General features: G+C 33.4%; 3 protein-coding genes across 6 annotated transcripts; 1 reads left to right on the top strand and 2 right to left on the bottom strand.

The window, feature by feature from the left end:
- Positions 1-1,953: 1,953 nt before the first annotated feature.
- On the top strand, positions 1,954-6,125 carry LOC107008155 (nuclear envelope-associated protein 2-like). Of its 3 annotated transcripts, none has more exons than XR_003578899.1 (6): positions 1,954-2,549; positions 3,166-3,413; positions 3,565-3,672; positions 4,973-5,439; positions 5,526-5,627; positions 5,712-5,732. XR_003578899.1 is itself a non-coding variant. In XM_015207086.2 (6 exons), the coding sequence occupies exons 1-6, from the start codon at positions 2,237-2,239 to the stop codon at positions 5,874-5,876; spliced, it is 1,398 nt and encodes a 465-aa protein (XP_015062572.2). In that variant the 5' UTR covers positions 2,135-2,236; the 3' UTR covers positions 5,877-6,125. The 3 variants fall into 3 exon arrangements, 2 of the variants coding, with proteins under 2 accessions (XP_015062572.2, XP_015062576.2); XM_015207086.2 differs by having other exon boundaries at positions 2,135-2,549; positions 4,973-5,434; positions 5,712-6,125; XM_015207090.2 differs by having other exon boundaries at positions 2,157-2,549; positions 4,985-5,434; positions 5,712-6,125.
- Positions 6,126-7,083: 958 nt separating this feature from the next.
- LOC107029579 (glucan endo-1,3-beta-glucosidase 4) lies at positions 7,084-9,720 on the bottom strand. The gene is made up of 4 exons (XM_015231047.2): positions 9,542-9,720; positions 8,110-8,820; positions 7,897-8,020; positions 7,084-7,698 (listed from the first exon to the last, which is right to left on the bottom strand). Exons 1-4 carry the CDS (start codon positions 9,621-9,623, stop codon positions 7,512-7,514), a joined length of 1,104 nt encoding a protein of 367 aa, XP_015086533.1. The 5' UTR covers positions 9,624-9,720; the 3' UTR covers positions 7,084-7,511.
- A 3,420-nt stretch (positions 9,721-13,140) lies between these two features.
- On the bottom strand, positions 13,141-19,861 carry LOC107013543 (serine/threonine-protein kinase haspin homolog). 2 transcript variants are annotated; one of them, XM_015213430.2, is made up of 16 exons: positions 19,665-19,861; positions 19,503-19,580; positions 19,278-19,413; positions 19,106-19,195; positions 17,852-17,939; positions 17,116-17,711; positions 16,373-16,496; positions 16,075-16,184; positions 15,577-15,688; positions 15,309-15,401; positions 15,166-15,227; positions 14,943-15,073; positions 14,785-14,855; positions 14,652-14,704; positions 13,906-13,972; positions 13,141-13,529 (listed from the first exon to the last, which is right to left on the bottom strand). In XM_015213430.2, the coding sequence occupies exons 2-16, from the start codon at positions 19,516-19,518 to the stop codon at positions 13,410-13,412; spliced, it is 1,869 nt and encodes a 622-aa protein (XP_015068916.1). In that variant the 5' UTR covers positions 19,519-19,580; positions 19,665-19,861; the 3' UTR covers positions 13,141-13,409. The 2 variants fall into 2 exon arrangements, with proteins under 2 accessions (XP_015068916.1, XP_027773544.1); XM_027917743.1 differs by having other exon boundaries at positions 19,503-19,572.
- Positions 19,862-20,087: the final 226 nt, after the last annotated feature.

The raw sequence follows: 20,087 nt of genomic DNA, 5'->3' as shown, positions 1-20,087 counted from the left end.
ATCAAATCAAACCGAATGAGAAAAATAACCACCGGTTTAGTTATTGACGATTTGGTTCTATTTTTCTGGTTTATTCAGTTTGAAAGTGATAATTTTTTGAGGATGTACGTATCTCGATAGACACAAACACTAAGTACATGAATAATCCATAGAAAAGCTAATGTTGGTTCAACCAAGCAATTAAGCAATATTATAGTTATCAGTACACGAACAAAGTAATTCATTTAAGAGAAAGTGTGACTATTTTATGAGAAGTACAGTAGGTAAAGACTAAAATGAATTTTGATGGACTTGAATTTGAGATTGTTATATTTGGGTTTAAGTGTTGGACATGAGAAAATGGTAAAGTTAAAGACTTAAGTTAAACTAAAATTTAGCAAAATATTTTTGATTTATTTATGAATAATATATAAATAATTATAAATTTTATACATTTAATTTATCGGTTTGATTTGGTTATTTTTGCGATTATTTTTTTAGTAAAATCAAAACCAAAAAAAAACCAAATAGTATTGGTTTTCAAAATTTAAAATCAAACCTAACCAAATATCAAATTTTTTTAATCGATTTAATTTGAATTGCGATTTAATTTGATTATTAACCATAACAGTAAACAACCCTAAATTTATGTCCCTTTAGTTCTGAAGTTATATTAGAAATTTTGATACTAAAGGTAAAATATATAGTTACTGCTTAATGAAGGTAACCTCATAATTTATAAGTTTAAATACGAAATATTCAGTAAAGATGAAATAAAGTATATAAGTCATGATTTATTGTATTTGATATGAAATACTTGATAAAAGAGAAAATGTTAAGCGTAAAATAAATAGAATAAATCTAACATATACATTTAATATTAAAATACATAACCATCAACCTAAAATGATCAACAATCATTTTCTTTTTTGGAATATGAACAAAATATATTTTTGTGCTCAAAAAAGAAGAAAAAGATAAAAAAATTCTCATCACGGGAGGGTAACTTCATATTATCTTAAATACGAAATATCTTAAGATTAGATGATCAATAATAAACTATTCTTAATATACATATTTATATTTTCGTAAAGAAGAAAGAGAGAAACTCTTTTGCCATTGAAAGGTTTACTCTAAATCATTAATTGAGCGATTATTATATACAGTAAATATAAAAATTATATTTATATATTATAATTTTAGTTTGCATAATTGCGTTTTATAACAAATTTTATGTTTGTTATATAGCTTTTGATTTATATAATTCGCTAGATACATTCAATTTTATATAAATTGTTCAGTTTTGTATAAATTTATTTATACATTGTAATTTATATAATAAGATATGTATTTGTATAATTCTAAGTGTATATCTGTATATATATTTTTTTCTTGCTTATATAATCACAAACACATTTAATACATTTGTTTACCGAATGAGTAATTGTATATTGAAATGACTAATTGTATATCGAATCATATGGCCAAAAAAAATGAGATGTTTACTGCAAATTACAAATAAGATAAATTATGACTATATCATTTAATTAGAATTAATTACAATTTTTTTTTAATTAAGAGCAACTTTCATAAATAACAAACATAAAAATCTTATATGTATGTCATAGCTATAATTTATATAATTGCGCCCATAACAAATTTTATATTTGCTTTGGTTATTAATCTTTATATTTTGATATACATATATTTAAATTTTTTCTATTTGAGTCTATTTATATATTCCAATATACAAATGGGTGCTTTTTTTTTTATAGATTTCAGTATACAAAATGAATTTTCATATATATTTTGATATACAAATAAATTCTGCATTTATATATTTTGTTATATAAATAGATCCTGCTGACAAAAAATATAAAATATTTACTGTGAATAACAAAAAAAAAAAATTAATTATAACATTTAATTTAAATTAATAATTTGAGATTTCATGCCATTTTACAATAATTAATTCCTTCATTCAAATCTTGACTATTTTCTAATCCCTCCTTTTTTCCTATATTCAGGATTTCTTGTCTTACTCTAGTTAAGCATAGTCAAACAAATCTCTGACAGGAATGTAAATTATTTTCCTAAATAAACTTTATTATTTTCACATCCAATTGCATTTGAAAATAATCAAGAATTTTCTTTTAATAATTATTTAGACCATCTAACGGTTGCAAATAACTCACACCACGTGGAGGGATCTGGTTCCTTGATGAAAATTTCAGATTTGCCGCGCTGAGGTCATTCTATGTCCAGGTTCGAAATTTGTCCTTTGTCCCAAAACCCGAGGCTCGTAAAATCCGAACCGATGCTATCTGTCAAGTCGATAAACCGAAGGCTTGGATACACCGAACCTCTAGTTCAAATTCCGAACCTCCACATCACCTTCATCTCTCTTTGTCTCTGTTTAGACTATAGACATATCAGTGAATCTCAGCTTCCCTTATTCACTGCTCTATTAAACTCTTCCACCCACCCACCCACCCCCTCAAAATCACCCCACTCATCCTCTCATTTCTTCCTCCGCCGTCCGATCCTTCAACTCAGATCAATCGTCGCCGGTAAATCCCCCATCATACACATATATAATTTTTTAATCTTGGGGTGTTATTAGCATTATAGTTTTTTGTTTTTTTTTCTAAATCTCTGCAATTAGATTTAGTCATTTCTCGTGATTTTCTACACTTTCGGTGATCAGTTGTTCATGCATGATGCATGTTTGTCTCTGTGTGTGTATATGGGCAAAAACTGATTGGTGCTATATTTTTAGCTGTGTGGGAAGCGTGTTTCTTAATTGTTGCTTAGAAGTGTAAGAGTCGTGTGGAATAAACCTCCATTTTACTGTCAACTTGCTCCTTTCTCTCTCTTTCTTTCGTTTTCAAAACACTGATCTGTCTTTTTTTTTCTCTCTCCATATTGAAATTGATTTATGAAATAGTAAGAACCATATAAAAATTTGAATTTTGAAGTATTATAACGCATTATCTTACATTTATAATAATTATGCTTCCATTATTGCTCTTGGATTATCAATAAATTGAAAATTCTGAAATTTGGGTCAGCGACTTAAATGCTACCCTACGTATTCACATGCAAAGTGTGCTTGGTTGTTAGCTTTAATTACGGAGGTCATACGAAGAAGCAATTAAGTTTTTTTTCTTTCCATACGCTTCACAGGTGAATCATCGGATACCGTAGCAGAAACAACCGTTCATCCTGGATTTGTTGTTCTCGGGAGTTTTACGGTGATGTCAGGGGAAGAACGGCCGTCGACTTTAGTGGTGGATCCGTTGTTGAAGGATCTGAGTGAGAAGAAACAGAATTTCCGGCGAAACGTGGTGTCGCTTGCGGCGGAGCTTAAGGAGGTTCGCAGCCGTCTTGCTTATCAAGAACAGTCTTTTGTTCGTGAAACCCTAACCAGACAGGTCAAATTGAGTTTTGATTTATGATTGTTTGATATTTATTTTTTTAAAAAAAAAACTTTTTGTCTTTTCCTATGTAAAGCAGGTGGAAGTGTGGGTCAGGTATTCTTGGACTTGGTCTGATTATTGTGTGCTTATTGTTTTTTATTTACAGGAAGCTGAGAGTAAAGCTAAGAAAATGGAAGAAGAGATAAACAAATTGCAAGAGTCTTTGGAGGAAAAGAATGGAGAGCTTCAATTTTCAGCTTTAAACACTGAGAAGGTAATTGTCATGGGTGTCATTTCTTGAAAAATTATGTATTTTTGGTTTGATTTGAGAGTAGTTTAGTGGGTTCATATGAGAGATAAGTTGGGCTCAAAGATCTTTTGTGTGGGGCATTTGGGTTAATTTGCAATTACTAAAAGAAAAGGTACTTGAAAGGCATATTATGATGAATATCTTTTGAGGCTACTTTCTGGCATTTCTTGTTTGTCCTTTTTGGGAAATAGTATTAAGGATTGAAGAATTAATAGATGATAATTGTCTCTAGTAGTTCAACCCGAGTATAGTGGTCCAACAAACTTTGTCTTTGTTTTGAATTAGGTCGAAAACTTTGTTTCTTTTAGCTGAGTTAGTGAGATAAAGAGGAATCTACGATGATTTACCATTTAATAAATCAAACTACTTTTTGGATTCACTTGTTAGTGGCTTTTAGATGGATAGCACTGGGTTGTAAACATCACTTTCTGCCTCTTTGTTGTGCATATATAATTAAATAATATAGACATGATGCCATATGATTTGAGGTTTTTTTTATAGTAGTGCTAGAACTGTCTTTTGTGAGAGTCTAGTTCTCTTGGTATTATGTATTTTGAGGTGCCTTTGATATTGAGGCATATATCATTGCTCCAACTCTGAATATTCTGGCATTGAGAGTCTTGTCCTCAGATTGTTGGAGAAATGATTAGTTGGATATAACATGGTGTCTGGCTGATTCTGATAAAGTGTGCTCGAATGAGCATCTTTAGGTAGCAATTCAAGGTGACTTATTTTAAATTAGTCAATTATGTGTGATAAAGTTAAATTCATAAATATGACTGAGATAACCTGAATATTTGTGGTTGTATCATATTGTTGACACCATATTGGTGTTTTAGGAATGAGAATTTTGAGTTGATAGAAAAGATGTCTAATAACGGTAAATGTATGATGATACATCCACTTTAAGTAGGTTCAAGTTAACTTAAAGGAAATTAGCGTGACTAACACATAATGGCAGTACTTAAGCTCCTATAGTTTTACTCAAAAAAGTGACAAACTCCAAATCTGAATAATAATACAGTATCCCGTATTGATCCAATTCCTTTTAAATCCTTCACTTATATTTGCTTTTTTAAGATTGAATTGAAGAGTTTTATTTCGTAAAGAATATCTTCTCATCTGGTTAATTTAAGATACTAATTATTCACTTTTGTGATTTTTTCATATATTTTTATTAATCATGCATCATCATTACAATAAGAATGGTTTCCTAGGATATTGGTATGCATTTTTAATAACATCAGGTCTTAATGTGATTCAGTATGTTAAGCAGTTGGATGACCTTAAATCACAACTTTCTGCGACTCAAGCAACTGCAGATGCAAGTGCTGCATCAGCTGAATCGGCACAGCTTCAGTGTTTGGTGCTTTTGAAAGAGTTGGATGAGAAAAACAGTTCACTGAAGGAACATGAAGTTCGTGTAAACAAACTTGGTGAGCAATTAGATCTTTTGCAGAAGGATCTTCAAGCAAGAGAATCATCCCAAAGGCAATTGAAAGATGAAGTGGTGAGAATTGAGCATGATATCATGCAAGCATTAGCAAAATCTGGTGCAAACACAGATTGTGAATTGAGGAAGGTCTTAGATGAGGTCTCGCCAAAGAACATTGAGAAGATGAACAAGCTGTTGACTGACAAAGATGAAGAACTTGCCAAACTCCGGTACGAAATCAGGATCATGTCTGCCCACTGGAAGCTAAAAACCAAGGAGTTGGAATCTCAGGTTTGGTAACGTACTTTCCCATCGCTCTCTAAACCCCATGATACTTAATGAGTGATTTTTCCTCACGATTATGAACCTCTTTTCTGGACAGTTAGAAAAGCATCGTAGGGCTGATCAAGAGTTGAAAAAGAGGATTATGAAGTTGGAATTCTGTCTACAAGAGACTCGAAGTCAAACTCGCAAGCTCCAAAGGGTAATTCTACTCTTTACTACTACATTGATGAAATTATAGCTAATACAGTAAACCTAATGCCATTCATGCAAACATAAATTGCAGATGGGAGAACGACGTGACAAAGCTATTAAGGAACTGAGAGACCAATTATCAGTTAAGCAAGTTGGAACTTCCAGCAACAATAATCAGAACTTCTGGGATACCTCAGGATTCAAGGTTGTCGTTTCAATGTCAATGCTGATGTTAGTCCTCTTTTCAAAGCGGTAATAGTTACAATTAGTATTAGTTGACAATGTAAAAAGGAGAAGTGTAGCTACTAACAACATAGAAGCTGTAGAGCTGCTGCTTAATATATTAGAATGTTAATCATACTATATGGGGCCCTATCTTTTTGTACCTTAAGGGCATCACAACTGAATCCATCATCTCGATGTTCAATTATTAGATATTATATATACATGCGGTAATCATAACGTTACATAATCATGTTTTTAAAATGTATCGTTGAAACTCCAATCTGAAGGGGGCCCAGTTGCATTATTTTCTTGTCTTAGTGAGAAAGCCTAGTTTTCTGATGTTAATTATTGAATTAGTCTCAAAAATTCAAATCAGCATCCAATGTTATAAATGTATTGACGATTTGGGAAACGCTATCTTCATAGGTTTTTTTAAGATAGCTTTCTACTACCTAGAATTACTAGACTGAACACGTATATATTTATTAGCTTAATTTTTTGTCCGCTGATCTAAGCCAACTAGATCATCATAGCTGGAATTTTGTGGTGATCACAAGATTCTTAATTTTTCTAGCTTTTAATTACTACTTTATTGTTAATTGAGGTATGTTACCTCGTTAGGATTGATAAGGTAATACTGATAAAATGGCCTTTTATATTGTCTTTAAATTTATTTTTCTTCAGGTTATGATCCATCCAATAATTTATTTTATATGGGAGAAGAGGGAGTATAAATTATAAATCTAAATAATTGTTTATTAATCGTGTAGGGCGTTGAAGAAACACGTAATTTGCGCTAGTGCATGGCGCTCATTGATTAATCAAACTTAAAGTTACCATCAATACACCACACTGAAAAAAAATAATATAAAAATACGGCATCATTAGCCTCTTTCATGTTCTTCTCTTTTGATGTTGATGGCTGTAAAATGCTTTTGACTTTGTTCTACATGGCTGTACCCAACTTAATTCCTATGAAGGAACAAAAGGCATGCCTATAACAAAATGATTTAATGCATTTAGGGGTCGTTTGATTTAAGAAAAGTATTGCTCAGATTAATTATATACTATTTCTTATTCTTAAAAGAAATTGTTTGATTACAAAAGTACATCCACTAGAAAAAAATAGATTGAACAGTAGTAGTTTCGTCATTTTTCAATGTTTCTTCACGTAGTAATTACTAATCTTGATAGAACTTCTCAAAATTAGTAAACAAACAATGAATAAGACAATAATATCTGTCTCAAGGGATATTTATCCAACATATCAAACCTTAATTTAATTGGAAACATAGACCTAAGTCTATTTATAGCAAGTAATAACCAGCTATAACTGATGATATGAGATCTAATACATCCTTCATAAGCAGGGAAATATGTAATATAGCAGAGTAACATCAGGCCTATTGAACATACTGGATAATTAAGAATTACTATTTCAAAGTGATAAATATAGATAATGGCCTCTAAAATTAATATATGAATTTTACATCTAGGTAGTGGATATGCAGAATATATCAACTATACTAAAGCAGTGTATAGGTGTGTAATGTCTAAACCTCTGAGAATACTCCTAACTGCTTCCATTTTTTCCTCCACGAGAACTGTACATTGTTTTGAAACCGAAAATCCACTTTCTCACTTGACAATTGAGCTTCTCTTTTCCTCAAAACTCCAACACCAGCTTACTAGTTGCGATGGAGGCGACTAGAACGATGCAGCCAACTAGGGGTTGCAATTCATTTGACATGGACAGTGAAGTAGTAGTAGTTGGAGGAATACTATCACCTATGCCCGAGGGCATCATTCCAAAACCTGAGTCGTTACCATTTGTCACTGTTGGAGGTGCTAAGCTGCGAAAATTACAGTGTACAAAGTTAGTGAAAAGCATATCGATTACTTCATCCATTTTATATGACAATTCAGAAAGAAAACGTTTCTATGTGCAGCTATTTTTTCATTTCTTTGACTCCTTGCCTAGAAAAACATAACCGCAGGAAATGCAACAAAGAGGATATTATATTGATGGAGCGAATGAAAATTCCCCTTACCCTGGTATTGCTGCACCAGTTGATGAGGATGTTGTTGGCGCTGGAGTTCCAGACATCGGCGTGGTAGTTGTTGTAGGCGATGACAAAGAAGACCCCGATGCAGGGAAAACACAAGAACCAGTGCCTGTATGTCAGCATGTAAAGGATCAGAAAACAATAAGATGCTGGTTTATAACGGTAAGGTAGGTAAATAAAGAGTCCTTCTTTGCTTACTTGGGTTTGAGTTGGTTATCATGGCAGCACCCCCAAAATCACAGCTCGTTTGCGCAGGATTCTTTTGAAAGTAGCTATTGAAGGCATATGATGCATGACCTTCCAGGCTATTGGGATTATAACAACTTCCACCCTGCTGGATGGCTGAGCAATCTGCTCCCATCCCACAAGCATAATCAAGCGCCGACTGAAGTGAAGTGTCTCCAGCTCCATTCTTTGCAACACACCAGCTCTGCCCTCCAGTAGCAGGAGCGTTTGTGGTTGCAGGAGGCGTTACTGGGGTGGTGGCAGGAACACCCCCTACAGGATTTGGGTTAGTTGTTACAGGATTACTTACGGGTGTACTTGTGCTGGGAGTGGTAACTGGATTAGTTAGTGGTACCGGAGGATTGGGGTTTGGGTCAGTCACAGGGGTCATAGAAGGAGCTGCTGGAGGTATAGACCCAAAATTTGGAATTCCAAGGTTAGGATTTGTGGACGGGACAGTAACAACCGTTGGAGCTGAGTTATCAGGAGGCATATTAGATGGAGTTGTGACAGGATTTACTATAGGGGTTGTAGGAAATCCAGTTGTTGCTGGTGGATCCATCAAATCATGATTAAGAGCTCTAATGGGTAACAATTCAAGCAGTCCTTTCCCGAAAATATGAATTTTTTGTTCCTTTTGCCTTTCAAGCTCTCTGTGCTCAGTCCTTTTAGCTGGGGATAATCCTGCAAAGAACATTATTACATATTTAACTTGCTGCAACTTGTTTTGCAATATTTTAACTTGAACGTTTCTCAACTCTTATAACATCAAATCTCAACCAATGCAGCCCCCTTTTTCAAGTGAACATGATAAAATCTAGCATGCTCAGTTAACCGTAAACGTCTTTTCTGATGATAAATCCCAGTTCTTCATCTTTTTTGCTGAACATTTCTAGAATAAGATGACAGTCTTATCTCTAGCATAAGCTTTGCTCTACCACCCTAGTGAATGATGTAAACTAAGCTCAAATAAACCATTTGCTCCATTTTATCAAAGTCACTCAGGTCACGTTCCCACACAAATATTATAACCTAGGGCTTAACGATTCTATTGAAAAACAGGAAAAAAGCTTTTCTGGGGGAAAAGATCTAGTCTAAGAATGATAGAGCTAAAATGGGGAAAATGCATTTCAAAATCTTGAACATAAACAGAAAACACTAGTCAAATGAATCAGCAAAAATCAAGAACCTTGAGCTTAACCAACATTCAGACCCCATTCTTGTAAAACATAGGAACACTAAACAGAAACACACTACAAATTCCAAATCTTAAATCTGGACAAAGAACACAGTAGTCACACATAATAAAAAGATCAGCAAAAACAAGAATCTTGCTTTTAACCAACACTGAAACCCCATTCATGTAAAATAAAGAAATACTCAAAAAAAAAAAAAGTAGACTTACCAGAAATGCAGGCAAGAAGAATAAACAAGAAGAATAAGAAGATGAATTTTGAAACTCCTCTAGTCATTACAGTGTTGGGCATTTTTCTTCAATGTGTTGTTACTTGAGAAAGAGACCTCAATGGAACTATAATAGGATTTAAGTATATAATGTTCTTCTTTAAACATAGAATGAAAAAAGTTGTACCATTTAAATAGCAAAAGGGAGAAAGGGGCAGGAAAAAAAAAAGGTATGAGTAGGAGATAAACAATGGTGGGGTAGGACATAAAAGTTAAAAAAGAAACGAATATATATTAACTTTCTAGTGTATATCATAATAACATAAGAAGAAGAAAAAAAGGTGATTACTTTGTGCTGAAGAAAATATTGAAAATTATTTTTTTGCTTCTCTACTATGGTAAAGCATAAATTATTATTGAAATTTCTGAAAGTTTGAGTTCATACTAAAACAAAAAAAGTTAAACACTTGGCAAATTGCAGACAAATGCTACATGCATGTTGAAAGCAAAGGGTGGAAACCTTATCTTTGAATGGAGCAAAGGATCATTATGCTGCCTCATTTTGTTTTTTAACAAATATCTGATAAAATAGTCGAGATATGAATAAACTGATAAAATATTATTATATGAAAATATTATATTATAAAAAGAAAAAAAAGAGGAGGGGGATGGGGTAGAGGGTCCTTAACAGTGGTCGGTGGAGCCATGTTTTAGAGAGTTCAGAAAAAGATGGGAGTTAGACCAGGAGATACATAATATTCTTATTTGATGTAACTCATACTCTTTCTCCCCAGATTCACTGCATCATTTATTTTGTATACTATTATCGAGGTTCTGTTCTATGTGTTTTTATAGCTCAAATCGATAACATTTTGATCATATGATAATAATTTTATATAGACAAGATTGAAATTATATACTTAATTTATATATAAAAGTTTAAAAACAGGAAAGTTAATTATTGCTAATTTTAGAATGTTACTGTAACTGTTGGGAAAGGTGACAAAGTGGTAGGATATAGATACAAAAAAAAAGGAAATGGGACTGAAAATAGGTTGAAAGGGAACATATATTTGAATCTAGGAAGATTTTTAACATTGTTTAAAATTTAAAATAAAAGTGGGGGACGAGAAAATACTTTTTTGGGTAATTAAAGTTTCTCTTTTAGAAAGTAAAAAAAAAACAACTTAATTTGGACAATCATTTTGTATTGAGGGAGTGATAAAATCAAGAACCAAGGGGTAGAGTGTAATCAGTTTTACTCTTATAGATTCATTTTAACTGTTATTTTAATTCAGGACAAAAATAATGAGCAGTGATGCATCGTTGATATATTTTTTTCTTTTACACGGAAGTTGTAATAGTTGTACACATGTCAACTAATTTCATCTACACGGTTAAAAATGAGGCTTCTTGATTCGTAACTATTTCATTGATCACTAGGCCATATCCTTAAATTCTAGTGTCGGATTAATGTTTATTTTACATCATTTTTCAAATGCGATATTAGCATATTATATTTTAAAATGTATTGAAGTTATGTTGGTGGTGAACAAAAACAAGAAGCAAGTTAGGATAAGCTGTAGTAGTCCAAGTCTACATAAAGGAGGCTATGTACGATAGTATCGTGGGATGCCCCTGTCCAGATTCAATTTAATCACCTCAAAATCCACATTCTGCTTTGCAAAAGGAAAAGTTAAATTACATGCAAATAAAAAAGAAAGAGGTGGCTATGAAATGTCAATTTTATTTTTATTTTAAAATGGTCAAAGATAATATGAGATTTATGTTTTGGAGGAAGTGGATCTGCTGACACTTTCTGTTTGCCTTTTTATCTGTTACTCCTTTTCTTGGCAAAGCAAACGACTATGTTTTTCAAATTCAATTTCCCCTCATATAAACTTACTAAACATGCATACTTTCTTCAACATTTATACACATAAAACTGCATCAAACATTAATAGCAGCATCATCTTATATATATATATGTTTTTTTTTTCCATATATATGGGGACCTTATATTCGAAGCCTATCGACTCAATTAATTTAGATTCGTGTGGGACATTACCACTAAAGGGATAAAACACTCATCAGTCATCACCAAGAAATTTTATGCATATTTTTCAAGTTTGAAACTGAAATTTTTAATCAAAAATGAAGAAATGTGAAGTTAGGCATTTGGGACCTACTTCAATAGAAAGTACCAACCTCAAAAAATCTGATCAAAAGATAACTAAGTTTCCATTACTAACAAAGGCGAAGATTGAAACCTTTAGTGCGCGAAATGAGGCCTTTTGCCAAACCCAAAGTCAATTTTGGACCACTTGGATATCGTCTTTTATCCTACTATTTCTATAGGGAAGTTCAAAATTAGATATAGCATGAGGCAGGCTTAAGAGCATCAAACAAATTAGAAGGTCACAAGCTCATTCTCTCCTCTATCTATCAATTTTTATTTTTATTTTTATGTGTATGTATAATATTTTTAAAAAATATGTAAAATGATCGAGCGTTTTCTTTAAATGTTATTGATTTATTGAAACCAACCATTTACATTTAATCCTGAAAAAAGTGAAATGTTTATAGAAAGAAATAAAGAAAGACGATCAAAATAAAATATGATAATCAAGAATTAGTGCATTTGCTTTAGGACTATAATTTATAGTCCAGAAATACATGTGCTGGGTTGGGTCTCCTTTAACCAAAAAAAAAAAAAGATAAACTTTATGATCATGCAACCATCATCAACAAAGGTTCGGCTACTCTTTTTGCTCTAGTTGTTTGGATATTAAAATATGAATTTTGCTTTGAAATTTATCATGTCAAATCAAAGGGATCCATTCCCATGTGAGCTAATTTGTAATCCATTAAATCTGAGTCATCCCACAGCTGAAAAGATTTGATCAGCCCATTTAAATTCAATAAACAAATTTGTCTATTCACTCTTTTTTTACAAAAAGGAAAGATATAAAGCAACAACCAATACAACATTCTACTTGCTTTTTCTTTATTTTGCTTTCCAATTTGATATATCGGCACAAGTGTTATAGTCATCCTACATAAGTATGTTTAGTCAATTAAATAAAATTTCGGGATAAGTGTGTATGTTATAGATAAGGGTTAAAAGTCAAGATAAGTGTCCCACTAATCCTGCAGTTATAAAATTGTTAGTGATAAATAAAGTTCAAGTTTGAACTTTGTGACTGCTGATACAATTTGCCATAAAGAGAAGAATTACAATAGATTTCTTGTCAAGTTGTAGCATCAAGCATACAGGCATTAACAAAATATATGTAAGAAAACCAAAAGTTTTGGAGATAAAGATGATAGGCACTGTCTGCATGAGCTGTATGTCCACTTCTTCTGGGACACAGCATGAGGAGTTTATGGTTTAAAGGATAAAAACGTTACTAAGTTGATCCTTTGGTACAGTTGATGTTTGGCTGGTCACTACAGATGCTAAAGGGCAATGGTTTTTCTTCTTTTGATAACAATAGTGTCCGGACAAACTTGCTCTTACTGACAAATAACTATACCATCAAGGCTTAGACAGATGGGAAAAATCGTTTTCCAAATTTGGCTAGCACACGGGGATGCTTATCATATCCCAACTAATAGGGATGGACTAAGGGGTTTTAACATTACATTTATAATCCAAAATATAATACAGAAGAAAAATTAAATAAAATGAAGACAAGAAAGTAAAGGAAAGGAAAGATATTCCTGTTTCTAGTGCTTGTCATGGGAAACCAAGTTGGTTTCTTGATACAAAAACATCCTATAGTAAAGTACACTTTCAGATTCCTAGAAGAATAGCATAGTCGCAAAGCAAATACCTTTGTTTCTTGAGGGATTCTTGCCAATCAATGCTAGAGGTTAATGATTAAGTCAGAAAAGAAAACATCCGATGTTGCTTCTCTTGCAGAACCATAGCTATTTAGACGCTTCTTCAGAGAACGTAGCTCCCTCTCATCTTTGGAGCTCCTTTCCTGCAACAGTTTAAAAGATTTAGACCATTTAAATTTGAATCAAAAAGAATATTTTATGAGCTTGATTTGAATCCCCAATTATCAAGTATCAGACTATCAGACAAATGATAGTAATAGAAGGAGATTGACCAATTTGTTTGATTTTGTTTTTCATTTTTCTGTTTTGAAGAGGATAGAACTACATGGTCAAAATCAACTAATAGAATGGCAAACTGCATGCAGCTGAAATTGCAGCAATTACACGGACATATTGCAGCATATATTAGGAACAGAAAGCCAATTGGATAAAATGAGGACATACCCCATCCATAATACTATACAGTTTCAATGAGGTGGTATAAACGAATAATATGGAATCAACATTGTTAATACTCACGTATGATTTCTTTAGCAGCAGTATGTCAACCAAGTATTGTAGCCATAGCACATTTGTCTTGGGGAAACTGTCGACACAAATAAATAAATAAATTTAAGGCAAAAAGGTCAATATCCGTAGACAACTAATCCAGTCGCTAAAGAATTCGTGATTTTGCATGACAAAGATACTTCTTAGCTGCTAGAGAGCTTAGGTCTCAAATTCAGCCACACCATAATAAAAGCTACTACACTTATCAAGTGTTATAACCAAACAGACCAGTGTTATGACAAAAAACAAGCATGATCCTTCTTAGGCAGTCTAAACTCTAAAGCATATAAATGCTATAGCACTAGATCTTTTTATGGGTTTGTGCTTCTGAATCTCGACCAAAAATTCCACGGATAGTAAGACATGAAACACCATTAAACAGGAAACCCTTTCCTGGTGATGGTTTCCGACTTTCCGTTATTTAGAAAATTGACAAAATTTACTGTGTGCCAGTGGTCATAGAAAAAGCTAGCTGATTACATACAAAAAATTTACACAGTTGTAATTTTGATTCAATTCAAATTCTCTGACAGCAGGTTTCACAAAATAGGTTGTTATTTTAGTGGTGAATTCCAAACATCCAACGTCCAAACATATTTTTGGACTGATCATAAACTTTAAAATGGAAGAAAATACACTATTGTGATAAACCAAAGGCAATTTGCTACCTCTGAAAACAATTTGTTACTTGCAAGTGAAGGGGCTAGTATTTATACCTTCCTTCCCAAAATTCGCCTGTGACATCTCTCATTTTCCTGTATGTATCAGACTGCAAACATGCCAAAAAACTATGAAATACAAATATGTATCAAAACACCTAAGATACATGGGACTTCTTTGGCTTCATACCTGTTTATCTCCTTTTGGACCTTCAAAGAGTTCGGGGTCTGATGACAGGTCCAGAAAAAGTATGTCTTCACCTGTGATCAGTATGTATTTATAGAGATAAGAATCTCTAATCAATTCAAGTACATGATTGTGAAGGGAGAAACAGAAAGAGTGAACACCTGTATTTATCCTTGAAAGAGTGAAGTCAATTATTGAAACCAATAATCCATATGTTCTGACATGTATTTCATTTCCCTCAAGAGTAAATTTCACTGTATCTAACCCTTTCCGACTTAGTAGAATATTTCCCCTGTGATAGGAAAATTGTTACGCACAGAAAAGCATTGTCCCATTCTAGATTGTAAAACATGTTGAAACAAATCATTGCATGGAAAAACAAACCAGTGCAAATCACGATGCTCAAATTCGTATGCAGCCTCAGATACAGCCAAAGCAAGAGTTACCTGGAATTCAGATTTTGCAGTCAAGATAATGAATGAGATATTAGGCTGACAATGCCAAAAGAAAAATATGAAATCACTTGCCTGGGACAATAAACTCCTGGCTTCGTCAAAGTTTAACAGCACAAAACTTTCAAGATCTTTTCCTCCATGTTCTTGAACGAACACAACATAGCACTAGAAGGTATGTAATGGTTTAGTCAGTGACACTTAAAAGTTCTCTAAGTAATTTCCTCTAGCTGCAACAAAAGTACCGGTCTATCTAGACACAAGATCCACTCAAACAACAGATGACAATGGGAGGCAACTATTGGCAATTAGGAGAAAAGAAAAAATTTGCTTTGCTAGGAACCTGCTTTTCTGGAAATTCCTTAGGATGGTCATTTTCTGAACCATGCTTCCCGTCCCAGTCTTCCCATGCTTTTAATAGGGATGCATCATAATGGCCTTGGCACACCCTCATGCTGCATAAAGGTAAAACCAATTGTACATAAGTGGTCAACGATTAGTAATCTGTTATTCTAAGAAATAGTATACAATGGAGAGTGCAAATAACAGCATGCAGGAGAAGCTTCAATTTCATCAGTCATTAGAGGTGGCAGTTATATAAGGATGCCTATTTCAAGACTTATTACAGATAAGGTTTCTACAAAACTGTTTCTCATTAAGTAGCTGAGGTATTAGTTCGCATGAACAGATTCTGAGGTTATGCATAAGTTTAAACCAAACAGGAAGATTGATCAGACAAGACCTTTGGACGTTCCTAAACATAGCTTTTGTCTTGAAACAGAGGTTCAGAAGAAGACTAAATAGTTGCAAATTTGCTTTAAGAATAATATGTGGAACTTACTCCATTGTCTGTATAAAGGTGGAACAGGAGTTCAGGAGATGACCCTCATGAGCTCTTAAGCTATTAAGGGTGCCAGAGAGTATGACTTCCTCAAGTAGCTCTTCTGATTTCTGAAATGTACCAGTGCACAGATTTCAAATCAGAGTAACTTAAAATATTTTCAGAAGATCAGTTGTTGATCCTATGATCATCCACTGCACTAACTTTAGTTTGCTGATGCAAGTTACTTGGGTCATATTTCAATTTAATAAAATTGGAGCCTATTCAATTGCACAAGAAACATAATTGAACTGGATACCTTTTGTAATTCTCCATTTACTCGGAAATCTCCATCAAATGGGACAATTTTGCAGACATTTTCGCCAACCTTAAATGCCTCCCCGAATGTGCCTTCTCCAACCTTGGCAATTGTTTGCGTCTCACTGAGTACAATTTTGCAAAATTAGATGCTTAGAGAAGTTAAGATTAAGAGCAAGATCAGACTGAATTAAGTCTACTGCCAACAAAAATATGAAATTGAAATTTCCATGAAAGTGAATGGATACTGATTGATCAAGTATTAACTAAACAACCATTCAGATATATTTCAAAGATAAGGATCACATGCACCAAAAGAGAGCCCTAAGTACATGAGTTCATAATAATACTAAAGGTACAGTCAAGGGAATCCATGTTGATATTCATCTCTCTTAAGTACATGGTTCAAAAGCATGATTTCAAGAGCATTCTTACCAAAGGAATTAAAAAAGGAGGTTTAGAATTAAGCAGCCTCAGGCAGATATGCATTCTTAAGAGTACCAAGGTGACAACATCATTCTTGCTACTATAAATTATTTGTGTATTCCTGGCTAAAGTTTTTGAAAAGGAAGAGTTAAGAGTTTTGGTGATCATTGTATCAGCTAAAACAAAAAATTCAGTTAACCCCGCTGCTCCACAAGTACCAAAAAGACAGTAAAAATTCGACTAAGAAGAAAGATATGACTAAGATGATACTCGATTATACAAAGTAGTAAAGAAGTGGAAGGGTCATAGGAGCCGCACCAATACTTTGATAATATCTCCAATAATGTTAACGGGGCAGACTGTCCACATGCTGCCAATAGAGCCAAAAATGGATCCCAAGTGTGACCATCCACTGAAGAAGGCCTGGAAGTCAGAGAAAGTTTACTAACAGCTACATCGATATCTTCATAACCTTCCTCATCCATGGGACATATTTCTCCAATGCCTTGTTCTGATAAAGGCTGCTCTCTGGACACATCTTCATTTTTAAAACCAATGTGTTTATTCTGGCTGGAGCACAAACCAGAGGGAATTCGCAATGATGTTTTCTCTGGGGTTTTTGCAGTTGAGGATCCATAAATAAATCTGATAGCAGATTCTTTGCGTGAGGCTGGGGTTTCTAATATCTTCGATAATGAAGCGGGAGGTGCATAGGAATCGTTAAGTCTCTTAGAAATCAACCATTTCTGTAGTACTGAGGACAGGCGTGATATAACAACGTCATCAGTTTGGATGCCCACAGTCCATGTACTGCATTTGTTTGGGGAGGGGCTTTCCACCATTAGTTCAAAATCATCAACTTCTTGAAAATATGCTCGCTCCTTATCATAGTTCGGAGCTTCAACATTTTTACCCTACAAAGTATGAAGAATTAGAAATACCAAACGTGTGACTGTTTATGATAATCAAATTATTAGCTAGCTGATGCCTTTGGGAAAAACAAACAAGTAAAACATGGATTTGTGGGAGTTCCTAAAGTTTTTAAACAACTTACTCTTGGAAGAGGTGGTTTTGCTTTTCGACCAGGCTTCCTTTGTGGAGGATGTATTTCGGCACATACAGCAGCAATACTGGTTCTTCCCCTGTCAACAAAATAAAGGGAAAAAATCTTGTTACATAAGACGAAAGTGGAAGTAATGGGAGTAGCTAACAGGAGTTACAACAACTTCTCTTTGCAAGAGACAAAAACATCTTGTTTTAACTTTGTATTGTTCTGGCAATATGTTTCTGCCAGTGAGCTTACATTTTCTAGTTGAATTAGCCTATCAGAAAAGCTTTATTACTACATAAAACGAACATCAAAGATATATTATACATTTTATATCTGCCTGGACGCTATGCTGGAGACAAGGGCTCTGCTAAAATAATATATGAAACTTACACAGCCTTTCACTTCACACAGGAAAGGCACATTCCTCGAAAGTACTAATTGTTTGTCGTCATATTACATAAAAACATGATAAGATTTGAAAACTCAGAAGCTTAATGGACACCAGATTATTTACAATGATCAAAAAGTTAAAGAAAATTGCTCATAACAAATCAGCTGATAGCAAGTTATGCAGCAACTGGAAAGATTAGCAACTTCTTAGGAGGGGATAAGTTATATGCATGTAAAACACTATATAGAACCACAATGCATAAGCATCCTTATTTGAGAACCTTGCTGACATAGCTACAAATTTTTGTTTTTCTCTTTTTTTTTTAGTCTCCCTTTGTTCTTTTTCAGGTGGGAAAGGGGCAGGTTGTGAGGTCTGCTATACTAAAAGAGTCCATGTTATTTCATTCCAAGAACAGACTCTTAAAATAAAAACAAAGTTGATCATTTAGATTAATGCTTGACAAATGATTTTACACATTCTTCTTCCCTTTTGTTGGTTTTCTTATTAGAATATAACCTTGATCTTAATACTTCTGGCATTAATTGGTGGATTAACTTTGTTTCAGCTTCCCCTTAATCAAGAAATTATAGATAATATCATTGTTTGAAAAGGTGAGCTAATTAATCTATTAAAAATTGTACTAATAAGTTAGTCACAAGAAAATTCAAGAAAACTTATGCCTGAATGGACACAAGTACAGCTATCTTGATAAGCCTAGCATGCAAGTCAACAGCATCCCTATCCACTACAGGCATAATCCTTTTAAGTATATCCAATAAGATTGATCTTGATACCAATTTTGTAAAATAAGGGTTGTCACTGAGAAATTTAGAGTAAAAAATACAAATTAGGGCAAAAGACAAGACCTGGTGGAAAGGGAACGATTCCAACTGATTCGTTTAACAGGTAGAAAACTCAACCGATTTTCATTTCCCGAATTCGAAGTCGATTGCCTCCTGAAAACAAATCAAAGTAAGAAGTCAACGAACCACCAAACCAACAAAATAGAATTCTAGGTAATGATAAAAAATAGAGAACCCTTCGGCATCTTTGGGGGTAAGACTATGGGGCTTTTGCCGCCGATATACAACAGCAATATTTGGTTCTTGAATTTGTTGAGAGGAACGATCAAAGTGTTGTTGTTCAGCAGCTATGAGTTCTGCCCACAAATCAACTGCGTTTCAAATTCAAGCGTATTAGTACCCTAAGAATCGAATCTTGATGAAAAATTAATGGTAGAATGAACAAATTTTTGCCCTATACCTGATCGTGAAGTCATGATGATATGCCAATTTTGAAGCTTACAATTGTAACGTTGCAAATTTCTTTGTCACTGCAGTTCTAAGTAAGCAGAAATTTCTGGGAAATATAAAAAGTGTGCAGAAATTTTGAAAGTTGAGCGATTGAGCGGGAAGAGAAACAAACCTTCGGGTTTGGATTTGGGTTTGACAAAGAGACTAATGGGCTCATCATATACCAACAACTGGAACATTAGGAAACATTTGCACAAAGCCCTTTTCTTTCTTCGCCCAAAATTTAGTATAAAGTATAGAAATCCAATAATTACATACTATACTTAGAAATTTTTTCCAAATTATAATGATCAACGATTTTTTATAACTAGTGTATACATTGCTTTTTTTTTCTATCTACGTAACATATGATACACAAGTTATGTATCATATATGTAAGTATAAATCAGATTCAGACTGATTTAAGTTTGAATTAATTAAAATTATGTATCAACAATAATATTTATACTATAGACATTGTGCATAAACAAAGTTTTAAATTTATCTGGAGGTTGAGTGATGTATTTTGATATTAAGAGAGAGAAGGAAATGGGGA

Source organism: Solanum pennellii, chromosome 1, assembly GCF_001406875.1.
Source record: "Solanum pennellii chromosome 1, SPENNV200".
NCBI lineage: Eukaryota > Viridiplantae > Streptophyta > Magnoliopsida > Solanales > Solanaceae > Solanum > Solanum pennellii.
This window is presented reverse-complemented; position numbering and strand designations above follow the sequence as displayed.